Here is a 23,498-nt window from a genome sequence, read left to right as displayed (position 1 = left end):
GCAAACTGTTAGCAGTGACCAGCAATAGGACGAAGAATTAGCTCAGTTCAGCTTAGCTCAGTATGACTTTTTCACAGCAGCCACCTGAAGTGATTAGGCAGGGAGTGTCACCGAAGAAACAAAATATAAAAAAAAGGAAAAGGAAAAAGAAAAAGAAAGAAAAGCTCCCGCAGCCAATGAGAACAGTTCCTGGATGCTGCTTTTCCTTTGGGAGTTTTCTTGGTCTCTGTGTGGCACAGATAGATGAAACACCTGTTCATATGTCTATATGGTAACAGTCTTTCCTTAAGTTTTCTTCAACCATAAAGTAATCTTCCAACAGAAAAGTAATTCCAAAAGAAGCCGAGAGAAAGAGGAACAGTTCAGTCCACAGCGAAGATCTCCTATGTTCTCACAAAGCTTTCTTTAAATGCAATATTTAATCACACTAGATTCCTTTTAGTGGAGGAGTCAGATTTCTCAAGGCAAGTTGTTTTAAGCGTTTTCCAAAGATTTGCACAGTGGACATGAATAGCATTCTGTCATGATTGGGATTTTTCTGTATAACCTGCCAGATATTTCGGAAAGAATCCATATTTGCATAGTCGGATATGTTTTCAATTCACATTTGACTTTTTAAAAATTATTCTAACATTACAAAAATTAATTGGTATTTTTAAAATGGAGATTAAAACACAATCAAGCTTTCTTCGTTAGTCAAAAAGTAAGATGATAAAATCTTATTTAAATGATATTCATTCATAAGAAATAAACTATTTTTTTCCAAAAATGAAAGAAAATCCAACACACTTTTATATGCAACATCCCATCCTTTTAATGAAAAAGGTGTTGGTCACAGAACTGATAGATTGACCAACATACCAATAAAGAAAAACTTAAAAAAAAAAACTTTTAACATTGTATTTCCATCTATGTTTCTAAAATATTGGAAAACAGTGTTCTATAAATTAAAAAATAGAATATATTTTAAAAATGACTCATTCCATTGTGGTTTCCTGCAACATTCTCTCCTGCCTAGCCCTGTGATAAAAAGCAAAATGTCACCTTTGTCACTTGCAAAATGAATATAGAACTTTGCTCTGCCCTCAATTTCATTTTTCTCAGCAAGTACTCCCAAAATCTTTCATGGTCATTTTATTTGCACTTAAATAACAAACCTGGGAATACCTTTTGTGTTTTAATAAGGGAGAAATAAAAGCACCATATTATTGCTGTGAAACTGGGCAGAATTTTAATAGGTTTAAATAGAGAAAGCATGAAGAACAAATCCTTGAGATTAAAATATCTCATATTTAATCCAAAAAGCTATTTTAGTAATGCAGTTTGACGATGCTGAGGCTAATGTGGGCTTACTTGATTTCTTCCCAATGAAGGCAGCTCTGATCCATATTGTAAACAAGTAATTCTTCTTCTTCATCAGTGGATCGAATTCCTGCCTGTTATTTTAAATCCTCCACTTTATTCTTCAGATTATGTCACTGGAGTAGGGAATCTTTTCACAAAAGCATTTTTTAAAGTAAGATTTTCTGGCTTCAACTTCCTGGTTGAAAATCCTTGCTAGAATTGAAAGTACTCCTTCTCGCCTTTGTAGTTCTATCAGTCTGACTCAGCAAGGGTTGATAATGTGTGCAGAAGGTGACTGAACAAAGACACCTGTTGTAGGAGAAAGCAAGGAATGGAACTTCCCGTGATTCTTTGCTGCCTGGGAAGGTTTTCAAGAAGGATCTACTTACAACTGAGAAATGCCTAGGCTTCGAGAGTGCTTACCCTCTCATATATTCTGTGGTAAAGACCAAAGGATGAACCAGGAAATGGTAAATTTTCCCAAAACTAAGGGCATCTAGATAGTTTATGATTCAATCAAATGCATATGTAAATAAAAAGATACAAAGAATTGTTTTACCAAACCCCACCTTAGCCAAACTACATTTAAAGCAGACTTTTTATGAATTTACAAATAACACGATTCATTTCTGGATAGTAACTCAAACTTAATTTCTCTCTCATTTAGCCATCAAATATATTCTATTACTTCCTCTTTTTTAGTTTCTATGCAGCGCTTTCTAAAAGACAATCCAAGCATTGGATTACCTGGGAGGGCACTTATGACTGTGTAAGAGAGGAGTCCCAGAAATTATCTCTTTCCATAGAAAAAAATACCAAAACTGGGCAGCTATAATAAGTAGCTTGTTAATAGTTTGTGACTTTTCTACAGAGCAGCATAGCTATATGCAGACATGTTTTAAGATAGTTCAAGCACTTTTCTGCAGAATAATTCATTAAGAAATTAATAATATACTAATTGCTATCTTATCTCAATTTTTAAAATTAATGTTGTGGTATTGTATGAACATTCCACAATGATCTTTCAGTAGAATGTATGGCAAAATGTTTCTCATCCTCCTTCCTGTTTCCAACTTTCATGATACATTTCTACTAGTTTAAATAAATAGTGTTCAAAAACACCACTAATGTTAAACTTACTTGCATGCCATATAGAGTATCTACAGATATAGAAAGTACCGGTATGTGTCCATCCAGACTACTTCTAGGATGTCTAGTCCATCTCTCATTTAGTAGAGATACATTTCATCCACATACCCTTTTATCTCACCTAGATGTAATGGATAACCACTCTCAATAGTTTCAGATGTTAAACAGGGTAGGGAAGGGAAGAGGATAAAGTCATACACACACCAAAACATATCCAAGGGCCTGACCTCTATCAGCTCAACTGATTCTGTCCATCTGGCTTCCAACTCAGAGCAAATATGAGTTATTTTTTTCTATAAAGTGCTTAGACAAGTCATCATAATTTGCATTAATTTGTTCTTCTGGCCATTCCTGCCCTTAAGGGACACTCTCAATAGTATAACTGGCAAAGATTCTACAGATATAATAAAAATGGAGAATTAATCTGGCTTCACTGCCCTTATCATGACAAAATAGTTTTAACTTGAGCTTTTACCCCGTCATATCATATTTGCTTCTTGTTTTCCATGAGCATCTCTTCACTCATTTCATTTTTCAGAGTTCCTCAAAAAAGCAAGAAGCTGATTAGGAAAGTCAGGAAGGTCCTCCAGAAGCTAATGAAGTGTTCAATAGAACTGTCTTTTAAACTATTGGGTAAATCCCCAACTGCCATCTGAAAACCTGAATCCATCAGATGTCTGGAAAAGCCATTTTATTTGCACCCTTCTCCCTGCACAGGTTAGCAACTCCAATTAATGGAATAATCTATCCATGACAAGGGATTGATGAAGTGTCCCTCAGACTCCTAACTATGTAAGAGACACAACACACTTCCTAAGAAGTCTGAAATCCATTGGCAATCTCCCTAATAAACCTATTTTAACAACTATGTATGCTGAGTCGCTATATACCAACATCCTACATATTAATTTCAAGCTATGAAAAACATTATAGCTGATATCAACACAGCATATCTTGACAGTAGGCCTATTGCTTTGCACTCATCCAAAATGACTGCACCTTTGGTAATCATACACCTAGAAATCAGTGGCACCACTGATGCTTGACTCCACAATATTCTGACATCTTCTTAGCTGACTCAGAATGCTTTCTCAATTCTTATCCCCTAAAACTCCTCCTTTATTTGATATTCACTGATGTCATTTTCATAATCTTGGACCCATGAAAATGAATCTCTCTGAAAATTGAAATTCTATTAAGATCTCAACAACTTACATCCCACCATCAAACCTAGCCCATCTCAATCCATCTAACAAAACAAGTCCATTTTCTCAATATCACAGTAAAACTACCCAATGGACACATAAGCATTTCATACAGTAAATCTACATATCAGAAAGCGAGTTATAGCACACAAAAACATACACTTTTTTAATAAAATGTTTTAGTTTGGAAAAACTACTAGCTCTTCCTCCTTCTCCTGGGTAAATAATTGCCAAGTGATTTTCTTGAGTTCTCTTTTCAACATTCAACAATATTCCTGCATTTTTAACAAATTTTCCTTTTTTAAAAGTTCAATCATAAATATTTTTACTTATGTGTGTTAAGTACAATATCATATTCAAAATTGTTTTAACAACATTTACAACCTGTGTATCAGATCCTCCAAGCTGCAATGGTCACTTCATTCATTCATTTGCTTACTAACAAATAACAAGAACTTTGCAATGGGTGGTTCCATAATCAAGTGTTTGTTTGTATTGTTATGCTCTGAGTATATAACTGATGTGAGGGTAACTGAACTTACTAATTATTGCACCAAGTTTAAGGAAGTTGTTGCTTTAGCTCAGCTGGAATTTCTCGGAAGACCAGAAAAATTGCTCAGTCACTTCCTTAAAATTCTCCTTATGAAATGTTAAAATAACTGACAATTCTTAATATTTAATTTGTAGTATTTAAAAAAGTAATTAAAATTATGACTGCATTTAAGACAAGACAGTCAAAAACAAAACTTTTCATAATGAATTTGTTCATTTTTGTCATTCTGTGCAAAAACAAATTAAATACAGTAATCTGAATAATGCCTAAAGAGAAAACACTTGGATGAAGCCATGAAAATATAAAACCAGAGAGAAGAGTTACACAACTGTTTTGAAATTTAAGTTTTTTCTTTTACATTATGAACACATTATTTAAGCAGAACTTGAGTCTATGTATATAGAAAGATCTTACTATAAATTTTACACTGAAAACATTCTTCTAAATATGTAATTTAGGAATATATTAAATATCTTTGGAATATTTTGTACATTTTACTTAAGTAACAATTTTTCAAGAGCCCAAATCGTAACCCAAGTAGGACATTTGGATTAACTGGTAATAACTATATTCCCTCAAATTGTTTTCAACTTTTAATGGCCATTTATATGGCCATTCTCCATGATCTATCCCTAACCTGGTGTTTCAAGTCTTCCAATAGTAATTCATTGCCAGTGTAATGAGATGAGCAGCACACAAATCTAAAAAAATAAAAAAATAAAAAATAAAAAATAAAATAAAATAAAATAAAATAAAATAAAATAAAATAAAATAATAAAATGAAATGAAATGAAATGAAATGAAATGAAATGAAATGAAATAAAATAAAATGATAAAATAAAAAATAAATAAAATAAAATGTCCACCCACCTATCGGTAACTTCCACTAATCCTCTTCTTTGCTTTTCTTCTATCTTCCCCAGCATTAAGAGCCTTCTCCAGGAAATTATGCCTTTGCATAATGTGTCCAAAGTAGCATAATTTGAGCCCAGTCACTTGTGCTACAAGTAAAAATCCTGGGTTCATTTGTTCAATGATCCACTTTTCTTGGCGCTCCGTGGTATTCTCAGGAGTCTTCTCAGATACCAAACTTCAAAGAATTAATATTCTTCCTATCCTGGTTCTTCAAAGTCCAACCTTTGTTTCCATAGAGTGTTACAGGTAATAATATGGCTTGCTTGATCTTTATAGGTGCAGAGACATCATAACATTTGAATACCTTTTTTAAAGCCTACAGGGCTGCTTTACCACATGCTGGTAAGGGGTGTATTTGTGACTGTTCCATTACTGTTGATGGTTGATCCTAAAGGCAGAATCTATTACTTTGATATCTTCATTGTCAGTTCTAAGGCTGATTACTTTACCAATTGTCATTAATTTGGACTTCTTTATATTTAACTTTAGTCCCATTTTTTCACTTTGCTCATTGATTTTTATTTAGAGCTTGAGGATCCTTTCCATTTTCAGCTATCCAGGCACTATCCTTGGCATAGACATACTATTGATATTTCTTCCTCCAATTTTAAAATTATGCTCATCTTCTTCCACTCTACTTTTTACAAATTGAATAAAGGAAGAGTACACTGCCTTGTCATATTCTTTTGCCTGAAGCCAATTTGTTTTACCGTGTTCTCTCTTACTGTGGCTTCCTTATCTGTATAAGTTTTTTATGAGATCAATGAGATGTTTTGGCATACCCATGTTTCTGAACACATTTCATATATGATATGGTCAACAATGAACTTTAATCAATGAAGCATATAGTGATTTTTTTCATTGTTTGACTTTCTCAATTATCCATCATGCATCAGTAATAATATCTCAAGTTTCTCGCCTTTTCTAAAGGCATCTTGGACATCTGGGATTTCTTTATGACTACAAGACAGTGAGCAGGCATACAATGGGGAACACATTTTAAAGGAAAGTGCTAGCACTGCCTATTTGGCTAACGCCCTCCAGCCATTTGGAAGCAAACAGAAGCCCAAGGTGTAGAAGTGATTAAAGTCCTATCAGTTACAAGCAACAGCTGTGAGCTGACCAGTTAAGGTCACAGAACTGATCTTGTTAATTTGCAGTTAACACTTTTTAGGGACTCTTGTGCTGCAGAGAAAAACAGTTCCACAAGAGATTGCATGTTTCGTCAAACATTAGTCACAAAGTTAATTTTTCATTACCCGTGCAGTTATTAAATGAATAATACCTATAGTCTGTCACACTGGGGGTCTGGAATAAGATCTCACAAAATTAGAAGCAAGCAGCCTAAAACTGAATTAAAACTGGCTTACGAAAATAAGGGACAGTGGAAACTATTCCTCCTGCCTCCCAAAAATGTAGTTTAAAGTCTCTTGTACTATGCAAGAAAAGAATACAAGACTTTAAATCTTGATTTTACTAGAAACGGCTTGTGTTTGATACACAGTAGTTGGAATTCTTTCATGAAAGCTTCGTTATCTTTCTTACAAAAAACTTATTGATCACAGATATGCCTGCTTGTATCTGTTTCTAGTTCAAGTGTATGACTGAGAAAAGTTTGCCAACTGGAAATCTTTACGTGATCCTTTGCAACCCACAAAGATTCCTAGGTGTGCAATTATTGTGTGGTGTGGAAATTAAAGTAGGAGCTAGTGGCCACATTTGCATATGAAAAATTCTAATTATGAACCAACTACTTAGTTCCTCTCTCAAAAAAGCCGGGAGTTAGAGGACAAGAACAGACCATGGGTTTTCATTAGGATTCCTAACAGGCTAGTTAGGCAAGTAACCAAAAGAGATCCAACTTAGCATTGTAAAGTAATGACCGATGCTTCTGCTATTTATTATTGTTTAGCTGTTTCTGTTGACTGGTAAAACTAAGAGGGAGGGATAAAAAATTATGCATCAACATGTTGCTTGCTCAGTTTGTGTAGAATTCTTCACTATTCTGATCAACCATAATACAAAATTACAAAATACCTCCTAAAGTATTGAACTACAGATAGGTAATTTTAAAAATGTAGAAACATAACAGCATATGAATGTTTTCCTGAGATTGGGTCAATACCATAATAATAATAGTTGTTCTTTCATAGAATTATAATTGATTTAATTAATGATTAAATAAGTAACCTGGTCAAATGCGTTAAGCAATAGCCTTCATACTTTTGTATATACCTGCTTAGTAGGGCTTTCGCGCCCCCCCCCACAAGCGGTGTTCTTTTTTATACAAAGTCAGCTTATTGCCTCTACAAACCGGGTCCTCATTTTACCTACCTCGAAAGGATGGAAGGCTGAGTCAACCTTGAGCCGGGTGAGATTTGAACTTGCAGTAATTGCAGGCAGCTGGTATTACTTAACAATGCTTTAGTCTGCTGCGCTACCAAGGCTCATTCATGCAATCTCATAAAGATTTGATCATTTATGCAATCTGTATATGAAGGAATGTTATTGAAAGAAATATGATATGTTACTACGTTTTTTGCAATATACTTTAGAACAGCAGTCCCAACCTTTTCCAGCTCCGTGGACTGGTAGCAGTGGCGGCGGCAGCAGCGGGAGGAGATGGTTTCACACTCATGCATGCCACTTATGCAAATTGAGCTTCCCACGCTCGCCCATTGCTTGTGCAGCCCAGTTGCCAATGGGCCATGGACCAGTAGTAATCTGCAAACCAGGGGTTGGGTACCCCTGCCTTAGAAGATCCTAAAATAAGTGCATTTACTATAAACTGTAAAATGAGCCTCCTTCAGACATTATATTGCTCACTGGCAACCAAACCATTAAAGCTACAAAAAACAGACCAGATTTAAGAAATTTTAGAGAGACTGGAGTTGCAACTGGACAGAGACATTGGTATTGTCTCTGTCTATATAAACAGATGAGTAACTAAAGGGTTTAAGCCAATAGCACTTTAAGAAACAAAGAGACAAGACAGCCTTTCATTGCCCATATTTTTCCCTACTTCAGCAAAGGCTGATTGTTATTCTGCCAAACGCTCAAGGAACTAGATCGATGTGCCTTCAGAACAGTTTGCCATATTAAAGTTCATGTTTGCTCAAGTAAAATTTTTGGACCATGCAATTTTTTCTGACTAAAACGTTTCTCCACTTTATCATTAAAAATACCATCACAGTATTACAATTTCTCCTGAAAAACTGCTAAATTTGTTACTATATACCAATCTGGTGCTTAGGAACTTTTAAAACAATAGTATTCCTGAACCCCTGTCTTATTGATTCTGGTTTTTCTGCCATACAAGGGATTTACATATATTCTGAAGATATTGCTTTGTATTTGAATATTTTTTTCATTAATACTTTTCAAATATAACATCCCATCCAATATCTGACCAGAAGAGCTATGTAAGAACATTGTTCAGATGAGTAGAAATACACTACAGTAACCAGGAACACCGGAAAAAGAAACAGGCTGCCTATACAACATCTTACAACAAAATGGATACCCAGGTAATTTTATCAAAAAGTGCCTGACTACCTAACCCACTATAGCACAACCAATACAAGCTATGAAAAAAATAACATCTCTGAAATAACCAACAGATTATTACAACCACATGGCATCATCGTGGCACATAAACTCCCTTTTTATGATCCTGTAATCCAATGAAACTCTCCAAAACAACTTAAGTAAACCAAAAGACTCAGCAGCCCAGGAAGAAAAAACAAGAATCCTCTACTATATACAGTGTAAGGAATGTAACAGCTAATATGTAGGACAGGCAGAAGATTAGCAGAACACATCCATTAACACCATCTAGCAGTCAGAAGACATGATGAAAATGTCTTAATTTCACAATTTGTGGACAGAGTCATCTGGTTTCAACTGGGAAACTATGAGCATCTTAGACCAAACTAAATAAAAAAACCACTAGGGAATTCCTGGAATCTTGATATTCAGACAAAGAAATAAACCAAATATCCATATCACCCAATGATTAAAAGCTAAGAAGGAAACAAGACCAGAACACATTTCCTCCAATGGCCAACAACTCGATAAACATGGATTAACACTACACCAAAAAAAAAAAAAAAAAAAAAAAACAAACAGAAAACAATATCCTAATCAAGGAACTACTCAGCAAAAAATCAAGCCCCCATCAATACTGGCAGGAAAAACTACTATATATAAACAAGGTTAAAGGTCACACTCACTAGCACTGATGTTATCTAGTTGGGTTATGAGCAGTGGTGGGTTCCTCCCAGTTCTGCCCGGTTCCGCCGAGCCGGTAGCGGTGATGATATGACGTCACCAAACCGCTTCTCCCCCCCCGCGTTATTCTTACCTTTTATTTGGCCCCACCCCCAATCTATTGCTGCCTCCTGAGTCCCAGCTGATCGGCTAGAAGGAAAAAAACTGTTTAAACTCTTGCCGCGGGGCTTCAAAGGGCCGCCCTACAGCTGATCGGTGTTAAAAGGCAATGTGCTGGTAGACCGGTGCCTCCAAAAACAAATGAGTAGACCAGTGCCTGCAAAAATAAATGAGTAGACCAATGTCTGCAAAAACAAATGAGTAGACCTGTATAGCTCTGCAAGCAGTTAAAAGCCTGGTAGACCAGTACCTCTGCTAAATCCTAAAGAATTGTCACATGACCATCAAGCCACGCCCACAAAATAAACCATGCCCACAGAACCGGTAGCAAAAAAATTTAGAACCCACCCCTGGTTATGAGATGTCTGCAAGCAAACAGTCAAGCTCAGAAAGCACTAAAGACCCCACATTTCAACCTGAGCTACATATATTCTTTTCTGCATCCAGAGAGTTTTGAGAATATGGTGATGCTAGTGGGGAAGGTGAAACACATAAGACTTCTTTCTCCTTCTTTTTGGTTGACAATGAATCTGCAGATTTTGAGTGGAATTATTTTTTTGGCTTATCTTCCTGTGTTAGGAAAAGTAGTCTGGTTCACATCTGATTGGAACCAATGCCCCTGGTGCTGACATATCAAAAAGCTACATTGAGCTACAGTTTTGCCAGGATTTGCAATTGGAACAAAGTATGTATTTGATAAACCCGGAATAATTATTAGAAGTACAAAAGAGTGTTGAAAACCAAGAGATGTGATTGTTAATTTGATAAACCTTTTGGTTATATAGGCAATTCTGTCTAAGCTTCATCATGACATATAAGGTAAAGCTTCTGTCAGTTGTCATTCTTAAAGAAAAATGCAAAAATGGCAACAGACCCAAGGCTTTACTGTGAATAACCAAGAAAACTTAATATATAAGAAGAAAAAAATGTTCAAAGTAATCTTGAAGAAAAAAAGAAACTCTTTCCTAAACATTGCACGAATCAATAAATCTTTATTATGGTCAAAGACAAGCATAAGGAATGCGGGATACAAAAGTATTTGAAAACATTTAAAAATACACAGTGCGTTAAAGCCGAAGAATCCTTACACCCTGGGCTGAGCACATCCTGTCAAATTAGTCTATTCAAGAATTAAAACATTCTGGTGTGGATCTAGCTCTGTTGAGTACTGCACCAATTTGAATGAGCCCCAGAAAGAAGAACCAGATTTTCCATAAACCATTTTTTTGTCTAAGCAAACTGGGTGGTAAATGGTGATTTTTTTGGGTGGGGGGAGGGGTGGGTGGGGGGAGGGGTTGAATAAAAACTTAGCAAAGATATTCTTTTTCAATTATTGATTTCTCAAATTGTCAGTCTTTATATTAGCTTTATTTTATGTCAAAAATGTCCAAGATAATCAATCTTACCTTGACATTGCAGGCCTGTTCCATAAGCCTTCTAGCATTTTCTTCAGCTCTGTACCTTTTAGGCAGCTGCACTCTAAAAAACTTTAAAGCCCCTTCAAAATCAGCTTGCAGAAGATCCTCCTTGGAAGTCTGCAAAGAAATAATTGGAGAACAGGTGTAAACAGTGAATCAAAGTAGCTTTGCTCTATTTCATAAGATATAGCATTTATATAAGGATAAATCCAATCAATGGAATAGGAAGCTAAATAACCCTATTTTCTAAAAACAAGAAAATTAGAGTCAGCATAATGTAAGATATTGCTATTCTTCTATACTTAAAAGAAAATTGGAGAAGGGGAATGTGTTGGATATGTTCACTACCCTGAGTTATTTGTAAAATAATAAAGTTGAGAAATAAATACTTAAAAAGTAATGTTAAAATCATGCTGATAGCTTTTCTTTCTCAGACCTCTGAATTGTGTATCATTGTAGTATAAAGTTTTGAAAGCTTCAGAAATGGCAGAACAATGCAGCAATTGCCTTCATGGTTAACTATGTATAAAGGTAAGTAATATAAAAAAAAAAAACCATTTATAAACATATAAACCCTAGTTATAGCGAACACACCAAAATTAATATACCACAGATGAGGACCAACTTGGAATCTGGGTGTGTTGCCATTTTTTTTATGTTAATGATTAAACAAAGTAAATTTGCTATTGTGATAATTCCTCTTATGGAATTCCTCTTGTGATAATTCCTCTTATGAAAGTTAGTACTTCTAGAGTAATAAAGCAGAAATTTATCAATATTCTCATTTCAGCATCTGTGAAAAAAATACACTCTCATCCACATTCCCATGGTATATAATTTTGTGATAAATATTTGTCTGCATTTTTATTTAGGAAATTAAAATGTGAACTCAATAAATTGTACTCACACTCTCATTTTCACTATCTTACTGGGTTTAATTGAACCCCAGATCAGCTTCCTAAAAGACCTGAAAAAGGACAGGCCTCATGGCCCTCCATCTTCTCCTTGTTCCTCAGTGATACACTGCAAATGTGGCTGGTATGTTGCAATGGAATTCTCTTTTTACATACATGTAAGAATTATAGTTCTTTATTTTATGTATACATATGATAGCATATATGCTCACACACATATATTTAGGTATGTTTGTCTTATCAAACAGGAAGGTTATAAATGCATTCAAATATTCAGGACAGAATTTAGCATACAATGATAAATTTTGGCTTTCCTAATGAGAAATACTTGACTTACAGCCACAATTAAGCCCAAAATTTCTGTTGCTAAGTGAGACAGTTATTAAGTGAACTTTGCTCCATTTTACAAACTTTCTTGCCATACTTGTTAAGTGAATTACTGTAGTCGTTAAATTAGTAACACGGTTGTTAAGTGCATCGGGCTTCCCCATTGACCTTGCTTGTCAGTAGGTTGCAAAAGATGATCACATGACCCCAGGAAACTGTACCTGTCATAAATATGAACCAATTGCTAAGCATCTGAATTTTGATCACATGACCATGGGGATGCTGCAACTGTGATAAGCATGAAAAATGGTCATAAGTCACTTTTACAAGTTCCATTTGAAGTGCCGTTGTAACTTTTAACAGTCACTAAATGAATTGTTGTAAGTCAGGGACTACCTGTAAAGGGAGAAACTAACTCATATATTAAATCCTTCAAATTGAATATTGACTAACATAAGACAGGAATATGGAGGAAATCCCTCCTTAGTGGAATCCTATCTTGATATGATGAGATATCAGTAGATGTAGATGTGAGAGAACCTGAAATTATAAGAAGGTTTGGGTCGGGCAAGCATCATAATGCAGGTGATACAGTATATTAACAAAGCTTTGTGACCAGAATTCTTTATCTGAAATAATGTTGTCTGAAACTCCTGTTTCAGACAACATAAATACAGATTCCACAAATAGACATCATCACGGGATGGACAACAAAAATATGGATTGCATAATAGGAAGGAAGAGAAAGAGGAACATTTAAGAGACTGCTAATAGGTGGATGAAAAGTTCACACAAGTTCCAAACTACCCCTTTTAAAAAACAATCTAAAGCAGTTAATATCTGTAGTATCTAACCGATTTAGTTCATTTAATTTATGCAAAAAGGATCTAAGAAGCTGTAGAAAGAGGAAAGAGACAATTGGGAAAATTGAATTGGAAGAAGAAGACCAGAAAAAAAAATCTTCCAAAATATCATCAAGAAGCACCTCCAAGAAGCTTCTGAAACAAATTATCATGCTAGTTAACAAAAGACTTCGGGGGTGGGGGGTGGGGGGAGGAAAAAGTCTTGGGGAATAAAGTTAAAAAATAATTGAAGCCAGACATCAAGCAAGAATAGACATGGCAAGATATCTTGAATAAGAATGTCAACAAATTGAAGGAACGAATGAAAAAAACATGAAAAGCATATTTATGATCAGAGGAACGTTTTAACTAGGTTAGGGCTATTCAAGTGTACAAGTAGTCCTTGCTTAACGACCAGTCACTTCCCATTTGAAGTTATGACACACATACACACAGAGCTACTTACAACTCAGTTTGGAGTTCTGATGGCCACACACACACACACACACACACACACAAAACCACATAATTGCATTTTGGGCATACGGCAACCAGCTCCCATTTATGGCAATCTGCAGCATTCCAGCATTTTTTGCTGGTTTCTGGGATTTACTTCTGGTTTCTGGCAGAAAAAACCCCAAAAAACCGTCCACTGAAGAAAATGGGTTTGCTTAACCACCACAGTATTCATTTAATGACTGTGGCATTCACTTAACATTTGTGACATTTGCTTAATGATTGCCTAAAAAAAGTTGTAAAATCTGGAGCGGTCACATGGTAACCTACTTAATGCACCACCACGCCTTACAACCATAATTCCGGGCTCAATTACAGTTGGAAGTCAAGGACTACCTGTAATCATGGAAGAGGCTCTAATTGAAGCAAATTAAGTTAAAGAAGATTAAAAGACTATTCTAAAACCCTTTGCAAACAAGATTACAGAAAAACAGAAACATTTGCCAAGTCAGCATATGTTCCGGAAGCAATTCCCTTAGAAAATGAGTTTATATAATAACAATAGATCAGATGAAATACAACAAACTATATAAATTATTTATTGAACTTTTAAAGATGCATGAATAAGGACATTAAATGCCAACACTCCATTCCAACATATATGAAACAAGACTGTGTCGCCTAGAATTTTCAAAAATTGTTGTACAATATATAGTTATATAATAATGAAAAGAAATACAAGATAAAATATGAATTATTAAACATTTGCAATAATTCACTTGGCAAGTAATCTAATGACAATACAGTCATACAGGCAGGCTGAAACCAAAGACAATGAGCCAATTATCAGAAAAGGCAGAGGATCATAAAGTTAGATAGGTATAGATGAATAATAGAGGTAGAACATAGAGTTGAAAGGGAGGGACCTTGGAGGTTATCTAGTTCAATCCCCTGCTCGAGCAGGAGACCCTATACCTGTGATGGCAAACCTGTGGCATGCATGCCACTGTAGCCATGTCAGTGGGCACACAAGTTCAGTTCCGGCGCGTGCAGCTGATTTTCGGGTCTTCTGGGCCACCAGAAGTAGGGAAACAGGCTGTTTCCTGCCTCCAGAGGATCTTGGGGGTGGTGGGGAAGGCCCGTTTTTCTCTCACCTGGCTCCAGAGCCTTTCTAGGAGTCTGGGGAGGGTGAAAACAGCCTTCCCCTCCCCAGAGGTCCTCTAGAGGCCAAAAATGGCCCGTTTGCCAACTTCTGGTGGGACTGGAAGGCCCGTTTTTTGCTGTTCCCAGCCTCCAGAGCCTCTCTAGGAGTCTGGGGAGGGTGAAAATGGCTTTCTCCCTCACCCCCGGAGATCCTCCGGAGGCCAAAAATGGCCCGTTTACCAACTTCCAGTCCCACCAGAGGCTCTGGAGCCAGGTGAGAGAGAAAAACAGGCCTACCGGGCCATTGTGTGCCAGGAGCAGGGGGAGCAGGGCCGGGTCACACGTGCATGCACGGGGTGCATAAATTATGGGTTTGGGCACATGCACGCGTCACCCCCCCCCCACGGACCCCCTCTCTCCTGGCACGCGATGGCAAAAAGATTAGCCATCACTGCCCTATACCATTTCAGACAAATGGCTGTCCAATCTCTTTTTGAAAGCCTCTAGTGATGGAGCACCCACAACTTGTGAGTGCAAGCCATTCCATTGGTTAATTGTTCTCACTGTTTGGAAGTTTCTCCTTAGTTCTAGGTTGCTTCTCTCCTTGATTAGTTTCCATCCATTGTTTCTTGTTTTGCCTCCAGGTGCTTTGGAAAATAGCTTGCCCCCCTCATCTTTGTTGCAGTCCCTCAAATACCAGATAATAGATAATTTTATTTTTGCTTTATTTATTTATTACATGTATTTAATTACAGCAAAACATCATGCTAGAATCTGGAATACAAAGGGTATATTAGATACAACAGGATGGTTCCTCAGTTCTTTCTGTGGAACACATATAACTTAACTTGAAGGTACATTCAAAGGGGAGAGGCACTTGAAAAGCAGGTTTGCTATCAGAAATGGATAACTGGGCAGAGAAAAGAATACCTCAAGCTTGGTCCAATAATAAGGGTTGCAGGGCTACTGAAAAGACAAAAGAGCTCTAGAGTTTCAAGATCCAGGGAGAAGAGAAGAAAAAAGGAAGATTGTGCAGAATTGGAGTACTACAGGTAAAACAATTCAGTTAGTGGATTGGCAAGCACAGAAAAGCAACAGTAGTCCCAGTAAATCCAGCTGGCACATTGGCCAGCAAAAGTTGGCAAGGGATCCAGGCAGTTGGCCAGGAGGTAGGAGGTTTTGCTTGGCAGAATGCCTAGAAAAGAGGAATCCGGTATGAAGGAAGCTTCTGCCATAAGATTGCCTGGAAGCAGAACCTTGAGAAACCACAGAAGTTAGGTAATGGTTGGAGTCAGGGCATGAATAGTGAGAAAAGCAACAGTGAGAAACAGTGGGTTTTTTGCCCAGCAATTCGGTTATAAACAGAATGTAATGAATAAGTGGCACCATTAATGGCACCATTACACCAGACCAGGATGGAAGAAAGAAGCTGGATGGGAGTCAAGCTAAACCTGGACCCCAGTCAGAGTGGGTACATCACTTCTATTCAACAGTAGCATTAAGCCCACAGGTGTCAAAGAAGTTCCAGATGGGACAATGAAGTTCAAAGAAAAACTGAACCCCAGGTATAGCTACAGCAAGTGGGACTCTGGACAGGGATAAGCATCAAGCAGCCTCAGAAATTCTTCTCTCCTAATACTCTTTACAAAGAACCTCTTAAAGAGGGAGGAAGTCCTGCACCAGACCCCCAGGAGTGACAAAGGCTGTTTGCAAAAGAAAATTAAAGCATAAAGTAGGTTAAACATCTATACTGCCTTGGAAATCAGCCAAGATCAAACCAACACTGTTTTAGATTGAGATGATTTGAGCAGTGGTGAAATCTAAATTTTTTTGCTACCAGTTCTGTGGGCGTGGCTTGGTGGGCATGGCCTGGTGGTAGTCATGTGACTGGGTGGGAGTGGCCAACTTTTTTTTTACTTTTTAAAGCATTTTTAACTAATAAAGAATGCTTTAAAAAGTAAAAAAAAAGTTCTGATGATCAGCACCTAACCAGCCTGACCCACCCCTCGCCAAGCCAGATCCAATGCCTCCTAGCCCCGAAGATTGCAAGCCTTTCCACCTCAGCCACCCAGTCCAGGAGATGATTGGGGGGCGGAGAAACAAAGCACTCGGCTGCTCCCCCTTTTCACTCACCCCGAGCTTCCTGCTGCGGATTTTCACACCTTGCTTCACACGCCCGGGATTGTCGCCCTTGTCTTCTTCTTCCTCCTCTTCTCCGTCTTCCAAGTGGAAAACGCTGCTCGCTAAAAACCTCACTAATACCGCTTTGCACACGGCTTGTGTGTGTGTGTGTCTTTGTTCCTGGTCTTTTGCAGCAGCCTATGCCCGATGTCCACACATACATACACAAGCCGCGTGCACAGCAGTACTGGTGAGGTTTTTAGCGAGTAGCGCAAGAAGCCAGACTTGCCTTCACAGGTACAAAAGCTTTCTTACAAATGGAAAAACGCCAGGAGAAAGCAAGCGATTCTTTTTGCACTTGCTCCTGGCGTTTTTCCATTTGTAAGGAAGCTTTCGTACCTGTGAAGGCAAGTCTGGCTTCCTGCGCTAAAAACCTCACCAGTACCGCTATACACGTGGCATGTGTGTGTGTACGTTGGGCATGGGCTGCTGCGAAAGACCAGGAGCAAAGACACACACACACACAGAGGCTTTAAAAGACCTTTAGAACGACTCGGGGGTTCCTTCTGGTTGGCCTCCAAAGACAAGAGGAATGAAGGCGGGGGTGGATTGGAGGAGTCATTTCCCTCCCCCTCCCTGCCTCTGCATTGACATTCAATGCAGCTCATGCACGCACGCGCGCACACACACACACACGCACACCCACACACACAGAGAGGCTTTAAAAGACCTTTAGAATGACTTAGGGCTGCTTCTGATTGGCCTCCAAAGAAAAGAGGAATGAAGGCAGGGGTGGATTGAAGGGGTGAATTCCCCAACTCCAGTTCAGTTGGCTGGGGACGGGACATTGGGCACGGGACATTGGGCACAGGCTACTGCAAAAGACCAGGAGCAAAAAGACACACACACACACACACACACACACACACACACACACACACACACACCATGTGCACAGCGGTACTGGTGAGGTTTTTAGCGAGCAGCACAGGAAGCCAGACTTGCCTTCACAGGTATGAAAGCTTCCTTCAAATGGAAAAACGCCAGGAGCAAGCAAGCGCTTCTTTTTGCACTTGCTCCTGGTATTTTTCCACTTGGAAGATGGACAGGAGGAGGAGGAAGACGAGGGCGATAATCCCGGGTGCCTGAAGCAAGGCATGAAAATCCGCAGCAAGAAGCTCGGGCTGAGTGAAAAGGGGGAGCAGCCGAGCGCTTTGTTTCTCCGAAACTGGTAATAATGCTTTAAAATGCTTAAAAAGTTAAAAAAAAAAAGTTCCAACAATCGTGCATCGCTCAGCTGATTGTTGGAACTTTTTTTTTTTAACTTTTTAAGCATTTTTTTTACTACCGGTTGTCCGGAAGTAAAAGCAGGTAGTAACGACAACCGGGCGGGTGGGCAGAGCCTCAAGCTACCATCGCTACCGGTTCTCCGAACCACTGGCTGTCATCGCTACCGGATCAGCCGAACTGGGCTGAACCAGGAGCATTTTACCCCTGGATTTGAGTTGAGAATTCTTTAGAATCTTGCTAAAAGAGAAATTGGAAAGCAGATGTCCCTGACAATTAAAAGAGTGAAATCGGAAAACACTTGTCAACTGTCACCCACCACAATGAAATATCTGCAAGATTAAATGCTTAATTGTTACATCTTAGACTCATAGAATCATAGGGCTGAAAGGGAACTTGGGGGTATTCTAGTCTAACCCCCTGCCCATGGCAGGAGACTTTATATCATCCCAGACAAATGGTTGTTCAATCTTTTCTTGAAAATCTCCAGCGGTGGTGCTGTGCATTACTTTCCTATTAACAAAGGGAAGGGTAAGTTTTTTCTACAAGGAACAGATCTGTGTGCCTTTGAGTCTGTACCATTCCAAATACCTGTGATTCCTGGACATTAGAGTGTTCTTTTGAGAAACTTTTACAATGAACAAAAAGTTATGGTATTGGCTGAAATTGGAAAAATTGAATGGGTTAGTTGCATTCATTAAAGGAATAGCAAAATTAGAACAAATTATAGCTGAAATCAAAACAAGAGATTACAATGCAGATATTTCTTGTACAGAAAGAAGATTTAAAAAGTGAACAAAGAGGAAAAAAGTTACCACCTTACAGCCGATAATGAAGAAATTAGTATTATTTTTAGCTCAAAATAGATATGATAGATAATAGACTTCAAAGGATAGTTAGAACTGCAGAAAAAAAACAATTGCTACCAATCTGTCTTCCATTAAGAACCTATATACTGCACGAGCCATAAAGAAAATATCTACTGACCTCCCTCACCTCCTGGACATAAACTATTTCAACTTCTTCCCTCTAGACAACGCTATAAGGCATTGCATGCTAAAACAACTAGACATAAGGACAGTTTTCTCCCACGCCATCACTCTGCTAAACAACTACTTCCCACAATACTGTCAAATTACCTAGGCTGCATTACAATTATCCTTATCATCTTTCCTATTATATATTTCCTTATCTTATAACTATAACTTTGTTGCTTGTATCTTCCAATTTATATTATTTGTTTTATTTAGTATCCTAATATAATTTATGTTGATTGCTTATTTAGTATCCTATGACTATCATTAAGTGTTGTATCTTATGATTTTTGATGAATGTATCTTATGATTATTATGATCATAATTTATCAGATATTACATTGAAAGCTTATGCGCCGGAAACAAATTCCTTGTGTGTCCAATCACACTTGGCTAATAAAGATTTCTATTCTATTCTATGTTCTAGAAAAGTAAATACATTAGTAATCCTACTGAGAAAAGCAGTCACAAACTTAGAAAAGAACATGACAAGTAAGAATTTTTTATCTTTCATATCCCGATAGGGAAAGCAGACATATTTTCCAATGGTAATATGTGTAAAAATTGGACATAGAGAAAAATTAATGAAATAATGCCTTCAAAGCAGGGGTGAAATTTAGCTGGTTCTATCCGGCTCAGGCGAACCGGTAGCGTGGCTGTGGAAGGCTCCCGCCACCCACATGGATGTCATGATGTTGCTTTTTTGTGACATTTTAAGCCTCTGCGCATGCACAGAAGGCTTTGTGCATGTGCAGACGATGGCGCACGTGAACATTTGTGAACTGGTAGGGAAGGTAAGTGAATTTCACCCCTGCTTCAAAGTATAGATTTTGTGGGTCCCACATGCAAGAAAAACCTATCAATGTGTCCTGGAGTAAATATTTTTAGGTCTGTCTTGGACGAGAACTATCAAAACGTTCTAATTTTGAAATAGTGTTTAGAAATTCAGATAACTTTTCAGTTTCTGATGCAAAGTGATTGTAGACTACATAAACTGTTGGAAATTCTGAGAACTAGAAAAAGACAATGGATAAAGTATTTGAACAGGACGAAACAGATTGTTTGAATGTATGGCTTTAGATAGTTTGTGATCAAACCAAACTGCATTTCAGATATTTTCATCTGGTTGTTCGTCTACAGTAGCAAAAATTCAGGAGGAGTCTGGCAACATCTTTTCAGATTAACACATTTTATTAAAAGGCACACATTTTTGTGAGCTTCAGCAGATGCGTGAATTGACTAAATTAATATCTGATTAAACTTATTGCTCATGAAAGCTTATGTCTTTTAATAAAATGTGTTTATTTGAAAAGAGCTACCAGATGGTTTGATCTGTACATGATAGCAGCTGCTTTGCCCCAGATATAGAACAAAATGTGGTTGTTTTAAGGCAGAATGGCTGGGGTAGAGTAAGAGTGGGGGGAAAGCCAAGGCTTTCTTTGGTGATGGGTATGTGTGGACATCATAGTGGCAGCTGAATGGATATATGGGGAGGGGAGGGTTTGGATCAAGGAAATTAGAATTAGGAAGGTCAGTGAGATGTGCCAAATGAGATATCAGCTACAATAGCCGAGGGGAGACAGAATAGTAGGAAGAAAATGTGATGAGAAGTTCAGGAGGCATTAATATGATATGCCATTTATACAACCTATAAAACCTTCCTTGACAGTGTTCTCAAAAAGATTCATGGGATTATCTAATAGACATTACATATTGACTAGTAGACTTTACATATATAGGGCTAATTTTTTTTTTTTGGGGGGGGGTCAATAACTTTTACAAAATTGTAGTAGTTAAAAGGCCAAGAAACAAAATTAAATTGCTAAAAAGAAATGTATGATAGGAATCACCTAATAACTTATGTAAATGAGAGAAGCTACTCATTTCCTATTTGTATTTACTTATTTGGATTATATTCTGCCTTTCATTCAGGAGCTCAATGCAGTGCACATGGTGCTCTTTCTTCCTATTATCCCTGCAACAATCCTATAAGGTAGAGTATCGGCCCAAAGTTATCCAGTGAGCTTTTAGGCTTGATTGTAGACTAGAATCTGGTCTTTTTGCTTCTGATCCAACATTTTAATCATTATGCTATACTTGTTTTTTGGATTAAAACTAATTGATCTTGTTAATTTATTTCAAATGATTTGGATGTGGTGTGATGAAAAAAATGACAAGATGAGATAAATGTGAAAGAATACAGCCATGAGAAAATTACATACACTGAAGAGTTATAATTCATATCAGTAAGTGTAAGATATGGGATAAGATACTGAAAAATAGGAGAGAAAAATTGGAAAAAGTAAAACCATGGAGGCGTCTGTTAAAAAAAAGAAGCAAAAAATTAAATTATAATTTCATTATATAAATTCACACATTTGTCTGCATAACTCTGGTCCCTCACCTAAAAAAGAGGACAATAAAACAGTGTAGAAAATTTTAAATGTTAAAGACAGAAACCAATACATAAAAATTATGAATGGTGTGTCTTTTCAGTTATTGTTCATGACAATTAAATAGAATTACTGTTTCCAAAGACAGCACACCTTTGCTTTAGCTAAATATGAGACGTTGGTGACAAATTGCAGGAAATAAAAGCCACCCCCAGTATGTTCTATAGACAGATACTGGAAATAGTATACCAGATCGAACATTCCTTGATCTCACATCTGAATTGATACATTTACTGTAAAAAAAATTTGAGTATCGTTTATTAAGATTTACAAGGGTGCCGAATTAAAAAAAAAGAAGTGGCAATTTCTCTCTCATGTCAACAATACATACAATTTATTGAGGGATGATAGCAGGATCACTTACTGGTTACGGCAGTTGAACTGCTAAAGTTTAGCCACATACATATACTGCTTTTCTAGAGGCAGCAGTTACAGCTTAACAGAGTCTTAGCCATTTTAAGGACATGTTAATAGAGAAGAAACTCTTACGTTTATCACTGACTCTGTATTGGAACAGCTACAATCCAGGACTAAAAGGCACTGCATAAAATATATTGCTATGAAACCTGATTTGTTTAAGGACATGATGGATTATAAATTAGATAATGACAAATCTTGGAGTTAGACAGATCAAAAATTTAAAAATAATAGAAATGTTTTATCTTTTGATTTTGATAATATTTATTCACTATAATGATAAAATGTTTTGATGGTATCTTGTCAATTTATTAAATAAGCTGATGGGCCAGAATAGTGCAAAGAATTGAAATTCAGATGCATCCAAAGAGTTTTAGAAGAAAGTTTGGCTACCTCAAACTTGTATTCTTTGCTTGTCAAATAGGATCTCCATATTCACCACCAAATCAAGGACAAGAATATGTGTATATATTTCAGAATCACAGTTCATTAACAATTATATTTTTATTATTTAATAAGACATTGTTATTTTCATGCCAATATCCTTATTCTAGAATCCATCTCAGACATGATTGTTTGCTTAGGACAACAATTAACAATTGACAACCAACAAAATTATCCTTTGTATCTCAGTAGAAAGACAGAATAAGAGGATGTTCTCAGTTTTAATAGCAACAAGTCATACAACATAGGGTTTTTAAAAAATGACATTAATTTACAATTAACAGGTTTTTTTTATTTTCATGCTTTTGAAAATTACATAATGGAGCTTTAAAAAAATAAAAATCAGAGATTCAGAACAGAGAAATAATGTTGGATTCACAAAATAGTGGACAGTTCTTCCTTCTCACTATCTAAAACAGGCAGAGCGATTTGGGACCAGAATACAAAACTGCTCCAATCATCATGACCAATAATGTAATATGATGGGAGTTGTCCAAAATAACAGGAGGACACCACGTTGCCTATGCCTGGCTTTGAAGGAAGGTAGCTAAGTGCCATTGCTTCCCAACTCTAATGACTAAAAGAGACAGACCCTCTAATGAACCACTAGATGAACTGGGTATGTGAAAGCAAACAGACAGTAGACAAGAATGACAGATTTGCTAGACACCCGTTTTTGCAAAACAAGGATCTCACCGCAAGAAGACGAGGCACAAACAGGCGATGCCCCATCCCCAGAAGTTCCAGCACTCGACAAGCATACTCATTCACAAGCTTGCTTCTCTCATCGTGAATATCCTGGGTCCTTCTGATGGGTGGCGCGAGCTTGGGAGCTGGGGTTGGGCAAGACACCCCTTCCTCCATCAGCAAAAAACTGCAAGTATCCAGAATGAGAAATGCTGTCTTCTTAAGCCACAGTTTTCCACTATAATATTATGGGAGCCAGATTTAGGTCTCTTAGAAACCAATGCTTTTATTGTCCACAACAGGGACAACCAAGTATAATATTTTTAAAAAAAATCCCCCCAAAACATGTTTGGAGGAAGCACAGAAGAAGTCGGTATTCCAAAGTACAGCTGCAAATATA

At 37.3% G+C, this 23,498-nt stretch overlaps 1 protein-coding gene across 5 annotated transcripts in view; it reads right to left on the bottom strand.

Moving 5' to 3' along the window:
* The window catches only part of RABGAP1L (RAB GTPase activating protein 1 like), a 206,876-nt gene that overhangs the window by 42,553 nt on the left and 140,825 nt on the right, over positions 1-23,498 (bottom strand). For 4 of the 5 annotated variants that reach the window (XM_070940921.1, XM_070940922.1, XM_070940925.1 and 1 more), the window contains one exon: positions 10,962-11,090. In XM_070940921.1, the coding sequence (XP_070797022.1) occupies positions 10,962-11,090 (129 nt within the window). Of the gene's footprint in view, positions 1-10,961; positions 11,091-23,107; positions 23,276-23,498 lie in introns of those variants that run through there. The other variant, XM_070940927.1, reaches the window with a different exon arrangement.

This window comes from Pituophis catenifer, unplaced genomic scaffold (genome assembly GCF_029215685.1).
Source record: "Pituophis catenifer annectens isolate HBS135680 unplaced genomic scaffold, rPitCat1.0.hap2 SCAF_3, whole genome shotgun sequence".
NCBI lineage: Eukaryota > Metazoa > Chordata > Lepidosauria > Squamata > Colubridae > Pituophis > Pituophis catenifer.
The sequence above is the reverse complement of the archived record's forward strand: the minus strand, read 5'-3'. Positions and strand labels throughout refer to the sequence as shown.